Here is a 10,428-nt window from a genome sequence, read left to right on the forward strand (position 1 = left end):
AGTTTTAAGGAATTAATTAATTTCCCAAATTATATCGTCCTTTTTTTTTTTTTTTTTTTTTTTTTTTAAAGTCTCTCTTTCTTCGAAACAGAGCGTTCAGTGCATAATTGGATTTGGCAGCAAGCCAAGGCCTGAAAGAAGAAAGAAATACATAACCATCGAGACAGGCTGTTCTCTTAAATGACACTGTCGTACACGTACTTTGGTTCTTTCACTCTTTTTTTTTTTTTTTTTTGTGGTTGTAGGGTTTTGAAATTGACTCTCTCTTCTCTCTCTCCTTCAATACAATATTTGCTTCTTATGTTTCTATTTAGTCCCTTTTCTCTCTTCCTTTTTCATTAATAACCTTCATCAAGTGGGATTTTTTTTTTTTTTCAAACTATTTTGTTGTATAAATTTAGAAGTAGTGGTTAGCAAAAGCGATGGTACATGATATTTTCTTTCTTTCTTTTATTGATTTATTGAAATATCCAACCACAACTCTCTCTCTCTCTCTCTCTCTCTCCTCCCTAATATTCCTTTTCAGTTTACGTGTTTGTACTGTTTGATTGAAATAATTTAAATAAAGCTTTCACAATCACAATTAAATTCATAACTTTATAATTAAAATATCTTTATAATGCAGTCCACTTACACTGATACGGCGGATCTATTCGATAAAATTAACTATTTTGATTGCTTGTAGATATTTTAATAGTGTTTAATTGTTAACTGTTTCAATACATTTTGATAAAACGCTAAAAGCAAGCTAATGTTATATGAACTAATCTTCCATAAAATTCTACTTATAAGTTAAAACTCTAAAAACTAATTTAAAAAGCTGTTGTTGAACCCGTGAACATCTTTTTTTAGTAATTATTATTATTTTAATGCAGCAACTGCCCCATATCTTTCATAAAATAGAATATTGTAGTCCTAGTTTGATTGATTCTTGTAGATAGATTGGAGACCATGTTCCTCCATTTTGTGGAAAGCTATTGTTTGCCACTAAATGAAAAATAATTATATAAATACTAATAAATTTAAAAAAAAATACATAAAGAATTATTCTTGCACGTTTTATCTAGTGGTGTTGCAATATACCCATATATATATATATATATATATATATATATTCTTGCTTTCCCCTTGAAAAATAAATACTCCAAAAAATTCTTTAAACATATTCAACCAGATAAAAGAATTGGACCTATTATATAATTAATGTTTGGGATTAAGGTTGATAAATATATAGTTGTAAACAAAACAATTAGAGAAGAAGGAAGTTGCAAAGTTAGATGGACAAGGACAACCTTATTTTGACCAAAACGACAATGGCATAAACAAAGTGAAAATTGGAGGATATTATAAGTAACTTTGTCTGCCAATGAGGTCTAGAGATGCCCATTATCTTGATTCTAAGATACATATTAACAACAAGCTAGGACCATCCACAGGCTATCTTTTATTTTCTATTCCAAGCAAAAGGCTAACAATAATCATAGAGTGGAGAATTTTCTTTTGAAAATTGAATTTCATTTTAACCCTCTGATGTGAAAGTTATGTATTGTGGGAATATTGTAATCTAAGTGCTGCAAGTATTTCAATTTCTTTTCTCATAATATTCAAATAAACATAAACACTGGCCATATAAAATCGTAACGACGGGTACGGCACGGCCCTTTTACTATCATGTTTGGACATTTTCTTTTCGTTGTTGTATTTATTTAATAAATAAATTTTTGTTATTTTCAATGCCTAAATTAATCAAATGGAATGACTTTTTAAGATTTTAGATACATTCAGCCATTCAATATAACATATTTGAAATATAGATTTAATTAGGGGCAGTAAGTAAGCGACATCAAATATGAGAATATAAATTTCACTTATTATAACAATAAAAACATTTTATAACTATGATTTTTGACATCATGTTGGAATCAACAATTATAAAATTACAGGTTTTATATGTTAAATCTTATATTATTATAGAAGGTCATTGTATAATTATTTTTATTATTTCTATTTATAAATAGCTATTATCAAATGTTCAAATAAAAGAACCATCATTTTCTAATAATAATTAATATACTAGTATTTGGAGTTTTGTTGATTATAGTTATTAGTAGATGAAAAGGAGGGGCTCTAATATTTCTTCCAGTCGAAAGTGTGCCGTGCAGATCTAGCCAAGTTGCCAATTGCAGCAGCCTCATGTTTAATCCTCACAAGATATGTCACATCTCCGGTTTCATTTATCATTAATTCTATCACCATTTAATGGTTTTCAAAATATAGTTAATAAAGAATTAAAAAGACGATAAAGATGGTTTTATTGTATTTTAAGTTTTGCTTTGGGAATATTATTAGTTGTTTTAGTGTGTGGAAGTTCTATTAGTTGTTAGTAACTATTTTTATAGCAGTTTAAATTAGAAATATATTCGGTAATATAATATTTTAATTTAAAATGATAAAAAAATACATTAATTGTTTAGTTAGCTGAATTTGGAGGAAAAAAATAAAACAAATTTAATTAAAATCTAAATGTTTAATAAAAAGTTTCATCAGCTTCTAAAAGCTATTATAAAAGCTATATTACTGGACGCTATGATTAATAAAGACAGAGTTTTAACTTGATCAAAATGCTAAAAATTAGTTTAAAAGCAGTTGCCAAACATAATTTTAATATAAACAAGGTCAATTTTTTTAAAAAAATATTCATGAAAAATGAAAAATAAAAATTTCAAAAACAACAAAATAATAAGCCAAAGTTAACTTCTTCAATCCCTATTAAAATAATTAATTGTAACTAAACCCATTAAAATTGTTTATACGGACACGAGAAGTCTAATATACAATATTGACGTTTGAATTTATTTGAAGTGATTTCATTTCAATGAAATTAAATTGTATTCAACACCCCCAATCCGAAAAAAAAAAAAAAAAGTATTTAGTTAACCTAAATTAATATATTAACATGAATATTTTATATTCATATTCGATATGGACTCACCCATACATTAAAACAATCAATAAAAATTTTTTAAAAAAATTATCGTTATTATTATTATTTTCATTGAATGATCATAAATATTCTCCTTGTAATTGAAAATTTAATTTCAATTCATTTTGACGTATGAGGTCTCCTGTATAACGTAAGTGTTTTTTTTTCCTTAAAAAAAAAAAAAAAAGGTGAGTGTCTTTCATTAATAGTTTCAATTGTCCGCTAATTTATTTTGTTTTTTGTTTTTAGGAATTGTCCGCTTAAAAAATAGAAAAATTACCTATCCGGAAAGTGCCACGCGTTCAAAATTAGCACCAAGTCCTCTGCAAAGAAGCTGACAAATAGATGCATTATTGAGAACAAGTGGAGAAATTCAGAAGTAGTTGTTATGTAAAGCAAAAACCTTAAAACAATGTTTTTACTATTTAAAAAAAGGAAAATGATAAAAATCTAACCCGTGCCCTTCATCCATGGATCCTTTATCAATAATTCCACGTATTAAAAGAAAAAAATAATTAGTAGGTTAAGTGATAAGTCACAGCTGTATTCATTAGATAATATTTATAAAGTCAAAAGATTTAATTTGTATAAAAAACACTTATCTTTCTTATTAGAAATATACAAATTAAATAATAATAATAATAACTAAAAACGCGTCTGATTCAACTGTTCATATCAACTGATAGTTGATAGTAGTTATTAGTGGTCGGTGGCTAACGCTTAATGGCTGATAGCTGATAAATATTAGTGTTTAGTAAAAATTTTAATGGCAAAGTTTCTATTAAAATATAAAATCATTATTAACAACATAATTATTTTTATATATTATGTATTTATATGCTGAATATATTGTTTTTATTTTAACATATTATATAAATATTCATAATTAAAATTTTTAAATAATATTTAATAAAAAATATTATTTTAAAATAATTATAAGTAAAATGATCTTTGAAAAATATTTACTTAAAAAAATAATTTTATTAATAATTATTTTTATGAGATCAATATAAATATAAATTAATTATTAATTAGACCAAATACTTACAGCTTAACTGTTAGATATAAATCAATTATTTATAGCATAAATCAGCTGAATTAAACTCACGGTAAACCTTAACTTCAAGTTAATTGAGATTGACTACGAATTATTTATTTTCATATTCATTCTAGTCAATAAAGTATAAATTTAAAAAAAAAAAAAAAAAAAATAGACTACTCTTTTGTGAAAACTAAATATGCCATATTCTTCTGGCCTTTTCCTATTTTAATCAGCTTCGTCATGTACTACGAAATAAATCAATAATTGTTAAATCTTTAATTGGCTTTTTTTTTTATTGAAACCCTAAACCTTTCTTTTCTCTTCTTTTAATGGTCTTTCTACCTCTCTTTCGTCTTTTTCTGGACGCGAATCAACGATGGTGGTCACGTCTCTAATTTGATCTTTTAATTTTTTTTTTTTTGAATAATTTTAAAATTTTTGTCACTTGATGTAGATTTTGAATACATATATCAAATCTATTTGTTTTAATGGATTTGAAATATATACTCTCATATCTATTTATTTTGATAGATTTTATGTTTTCGTTAACTTTTTTTTTTTAAGTTATTGTTACATATTTTCTTTCTCGTAAATAAAAGCATTTTTAAAATTATCAAATCAAACTTATTGAAAGATGGTGGAGTCGAAACATGGTCGTAAATCATCACTAAATGGAGTATACTTATCACCCATGAATCTTGAGCTAAAATTTTTTTATTCTTTATAGGTTTATAGTGTAAAAATATAGGAACTTTTTATTCATATGTGTATTTTATATTTGTGTGTTCTGTTGCCGTCTAATGAAATTTTAATTTTTTTTTTTCAAAAAGAAAAAGAAAATATGAATCAACTCTATCTAAATTATAACATAACCAAAAATATCAACAACAGAATATTCTCATTTAATGTTATTTTCATTAGAGACATCCAAGAGGCAGCTGGAAGTAATCCTAGAAGAGTGGGGAATCCATTTCAAAACAGCTAAGATTAGACTCAGAGAGAAAGTCATCATTAGGAGCTTTAATCCAACCATAGAAGATAATATCCATATACAACAATTTATCCCAATTCACACTGATTTGGTTTGAAGATTAATTAGAACTTTCAATTTAATTTATCAAAAATTCTGACAAATCAAAAGTAAAAGATGGAGAAACATACGATTACAAAAAAACAGAATCAATCGATTAAGCAAATTAAGAAATTGAATTGTTGGAGCTGATGCAAGTGAAAAGGTGAGATTGATTGTCTGATTTGCAGAAGATGACTCGGGAAAATGTAGCTCAAGAGAAGATAAGAAGAATTACATGACAACTTGACGACTCATAATTGAACATTAAAGGGGACAATTGTGGAAATAATGATTTTTCTTTACCCTTTTTTATGATTATTAAATAAATATCAATATTTATATAATAATAATAATAATAATAATTAAAAAATCGATATAGTAATAAAAAAATAAATGTTCGAAACTCGATATTCTATGTTTAAATTAGAGAGGAAATAAAAACAAATAAAAAAAAATTGTTTCTCTCTCTTTTCTGTGTTTGAATATAATTGAAAATTTATTATACTATTAAATACTCCAGTTTAAACACTAATTAGCTAATTGGAAATATTAAATTATTATTTCAAAAATTATATTAACTATACAAGAAATTAATATTTTATATATATAATCCAAAATTTTGAGAAATAAATTTATACATTCAACTATTAATTATTGGCGGAACATATAATTTAATCTTTGTATTTTGATTAAAAAATTTTGTAACACTATAAACTTTAGAATCGATATTATGACATCTTAAATTTTATTTTAATAGTATCAAATATTTTTACAGTCACAATATTGAAAATTTTTTATTTTTGTACGCAAAATATTAATTTAACATGTGACTAATATAATTTTAAAACAATTATTTTATATTTTTAAATATTTATTAGATATTTAATATATTTAATTTTATAAATTGATATATTTAATAAGTCAAATAAAATTTTTAACAAATTTAATTTTATAAATTTAAGAATTCAATAAAGCAAAATAAAAATTAAAGTGCAACAAAATTTTTTTAAAAAAATACAAGGGTAAATTGATATATTGCGCTATTATTTGTGAGTGGCAGCATCAATAAATGTTAAGATGTGCATGATTGCATGTATGGACACATGCATGGCGGACAAGCATTTGCCTCGTCAGCATTTCATTATCATGGGACTCCTCTCTCAGTCTCTCTCTCTCTCTCTCTCTGTCTCTCTTTCTCTGGAGCCTGTTCCTGTCGCTATGCAGGTCCCACAAAAAATTGTGCCTAGTTGCAGCAGTACCTTCTTCCATTATTAATTCACCTTTCGCTAAAAGGGATAGTGGGTCCCATTTTTGGCTCCCGTACTGCACTATCATATCATATCCTGTTTTACGCAATGTCACAATCGCTAGTTATTAACCAGTAGCCTTTATTTCTTATTTAAAAAAAAAATTAAAAATATTAGAATTGTTTTCGTTTGTACGGCACCTATGTGGAATAAGCCAATCACAACTTTCCTTATTGATTAAATGATATTAAATAAATATATATTATAAAACTCATAAATTAATTAGTTCATAATTTGGAAAAAAAAAGGAAAATAAATCTATAGTTATAGGCATTTTCTAAATTCTAAAGCATAAAAAATCTTAAATTTTTCTTTAAATTCTCCCACTTAGTCATAAGACAGGACTAATTAGACTTTAACACTCCGTTTGAAAAAAAGAAAAATCAAAATAATAGAGGAATCAAAATAACAAAGGAAAATGATAACGAATTGTTAATTTTTTTTTCATTGTTATTTTCCACCTTTGTATCATAAAGGAAAGAAAATAAATTTATTTTTTTTAGAAAATATAAAATTTTAGAGGAAAGATTTTTTAATATTAATATCTTAAAATTTTAACTTCCCTTATTTTTTGATATATAACTTCAATATTTAGTTTAAAGTAGTTTGGATTTTTGAATAATTGCATAAAAATTAAAAAAACTTTAACATTTCATCGTTATTTTCTCTCCAAAATGAAGAGATTCTATTTATGTGAGATATAAAGAAAAATAAATTAATTTTTTCTTTTTTTTTTGGAAAAGATAAAATTACGTTTTATAATTATTTTTCTCAGTTATTTTGATTCCTTATAAAAATACCTCCGTTCAAATAGAGCATAAGTGTGAATAAAAATATAATAAAAAGGGAAAGTTTGAAAGTAAAAGTGGTGCCAATATGCATATTTTACAGGATATGAATAAAATTTATAGGAAATTTTTTAAAAGTTAAGACTCATGATCCCAAATTTCTATACATTTTATCCTTGCGTTGATCTTGACCATCCATTTTATCGGGGATATTTTTAATTCATTAGAGGTCTATATGGAATAAAATAACTACATAACAGGGTAGCTCTCTTTTTAACTTACCAAATTGATAAAAAAACTGTAATTGAAAATATTCAAACTTCAGACCTCTCACCTCTCACACACACACACGAGTGAAAATAACAATCAAATCACCATTTAATTTACTTTAATATATTACTTTTGAACAGTTTGATAAAATATATTAAACAACATAATGAAGCAAATTAAAATGTTTAAAAAAAAATTAAAAATCGAATAGTGTAGGTCAAACCTTAGGTAATAAAAGTAATTTATCATATAAAATAATTAAATTGAACCAATAACCAAAATTTAGATGAACACACAGTACTGGCCACTGGGTAATGTGAGTTTAGATGGAGAAATAAATGGTAGTACTGGGTAGTCGGTAGTATATTTAATAAATTTTGGCGCAAAGGCCTAGAAGCCTTTTTGGCAGTTACCGTTGGTTTTCATTAAGGTCGAGCTGCGTTCTGTTTACGCCAATGACAAGAAAAAATAAAATATTCTATATTTGAGTTTTTTTTTTCTTTGTTTAATAAAACAGAGGTTTAATCCCCATAAAAAATTCACCTAACAAAATTCACTTTCGAAGGATTAAATTTATATCAGAAATAGAGGTTACTAATCACATTAACTAACATTTTATTAATTAAATAATAAAATTAAATTTATCCAAAAAATTAATATTTGATGAAATAACTAAACATAATTTTAATATTTGAACTAACAGAATTATAATTATTATTTAATGTAAAAATTATTAATTTATTAAAATGATAAAATTTAAAAAGTTAAAAATTATTATATCATTCTTTCTCACAGACAAGTTATATATATTTTTTATCATTTGGTATAAAGCTGGGATGGTAATTATATAAAAATCTGATTTTTAAATTATTGGCATCAAATATGTCATGTTAGCAAATTAAATATTTGAATCACAAAAACAAGTCCTAAAATATCATAAAAGATACTAAATCCTAACAGTGTTTTTCTATATTTTCTCCTTATCAATAAATATTATAGCATAATTTTTTTATTGCAATTAAGTAATATAGTCCATCAATCTTCATTTATTATAGTGCATTTTAAAATGTCATTAAACTATATGTAACGGTCCAACATTTCTTTTAAGAGCAGTCAGTGTTTAAATAGAAATGACGATATTATTTCCATCACATAATATTTGTGATATTTAATTAAATGATTTATTTCAAAATATTTATGATATTTATAATTTTAAAAAATAATAAATATTTTTTTATATTTAATTTTTAATGATCCGTATACTTATTCAAAAATTAATTATAATTTATAAAAATTTAATATTTAAAAAAAACGTAAAATTTGAATCGTAACGACTAAGATTAAACCAAGAACTTCCAAGTTCAATTTCAGAATCATTTATATCAAATATAACTTATTATTTCAAAATTAGAGATCGAGAAAAAAGGGGTTTTTCATTATGTCTTACTTAAGCAATATATTTTTCACATTAATAATTTGATAGTATTTCTTTTGTTATGTATGAGGTTGATACTGTGTTTTAATTTGTAAAATGGTGGCCTGCCGTCAGGGTGAAGTTATAACTCACAAGTCAAATTCATAAAAACTCACAAGTTATAACTAATTAATAAATTGAAAATTAAGAATAAAACTAAAAAAAAAAAATTATAAAATGAATATTCGGTAAGAACTTCCCATATTTTTCTTGTTCTACATTTTAAATTTTTAATCCTTAAAAGGGTAAGGGAGGAACTTTGATAATTTTTACAAAAGCAAGAGGACTAAAATGAACACTCAAAAATAGTTCCCATTTTATATTTTCCCCCACTCTTACTCCTCTTTCCTTTTAAACCCCTAAAATCTGTCATCTTTTTCTTGTACACCCCTAACCCTTCCACTGGCTACATGAACAGTTCAGATTGCAACAACGCATAATAGTTAGCGTTAGCATCTTCAATCTCCCATAAAACATCACAAAAACCGGACCCATCTACTCCATTAAACCCTTCATACTCATACCCATCTCCAACACTGCCACCGACAACTTCTTCTCTGTTCGGAATCCCGAGTTCATCGTCAGAAGCTTCCAGAAGATGCCTTATAACTCTCTCTTTGTCGTCTTCATCGTCTTCCTTCAACAAACTAGAAGACGAAGACGAAGACGAAGAAGAAGAAGAAGAAAAAGATTGATCGTAATCTTCTACGGCGGTTGCTATGGCGGTCGGTATTTCATTTTTCCGGTCCGTTACGGTCGTTGCGGCGGTTATTTCTTGTTGTAGGGTAGTTATAAGAGAAGATGGGTCTTCATTTGGCTCTTCTTCTTCTTCTTCAAGAGAAGAGAGCATATCTTTATATGACTTATGTCTTTTAGATTCTTCATTAACATCTTCTATTTGAGTTTCTTCTCTTTGGCGCTTTGATGGTGTGTCCGCCATTAGAGAGAGAGAGAGAAGATATTCAGAGAGAAGATAAATAAAGGCAAAGAAAGAAAGGATGAGGAGAGAGAGAGCAGAGACTTGAAAGAGTTATATAGAGGGGAAGAGGAAAGTGGAGTTCCGGTCAAATGAGTGAAAAAAGAAACTTAAAAAAATATTTATTTTATTTAATTAGAGAGAGAAAAAGATGGTCGAGAAAAGAAACGCTATTGTGTCAATGATGACTTGGTGTACGTTTGTGTTTGGGCCGTTGGATCGGAGTTAGCATAGAGATTGGTAATCAATGGTTGTGAACGGAGGTGGATAATAGTGATAGATGAAGACAAAAATAAGCCAATGAAAAAAGAGAGAAGTGTATAATGTAGTGTAATAAAGGTACAGGTGAAGAGTCATGCCGGATTGTACAAGTGGCGGATCTCTTTAAAATATTACTATTTCTTTTGCTTTACTGTACTCGTTTCGTTGGTTTTTTAATATAACAACTGTACAATTACATTACAACCTCCTGCAATCAAGTAATAAAATTAAATCTAGCCCCATTCCAATTTCTTT

General features: G+C 26.1%; 1 protein-coding gene across 1 annotated transcript; it reads right to left on the reverse strand.

The window, feature by feature from the left end:
* Positions 1 to 9,106: 9,106 nt before the first annotated feature.
* On the reverse strand, positions 9,107 to 9,948 carry LOC105630413 (suppressor SRP40-like protein). Its single transcript, XM_012212223.4, has one exon. It carries the CDS (start codon positions 9,874 to 9,876, stop codon positions 9,343 to 9,345), a length of 534 nt encoding a protein of 177 aa, XP_012067613.1. The 5' UTR covers positions 9,877 to 9,948; the 3' UTR covers positions 9,107 to 9,342.
* Positions 9,949 to 10,428: the final 480 nt, after the last annotated feature.

Source organism: Jatropha curcas, chromosome 5 (genome assembly GCF_041381405.1).
Source record: "Jatropha curcas cultivar XTBG-Jc1 chromosome 5, XTBG_Jcur_1.0, whole genome shotgun sequence".
Lineage (NCBI taxonomy): Eukaryota > Viridiplantae > Streptophyta > Magnoliopsida > Malpighiales > Euphorbiaceae > Jatropha > Jatropha curcas.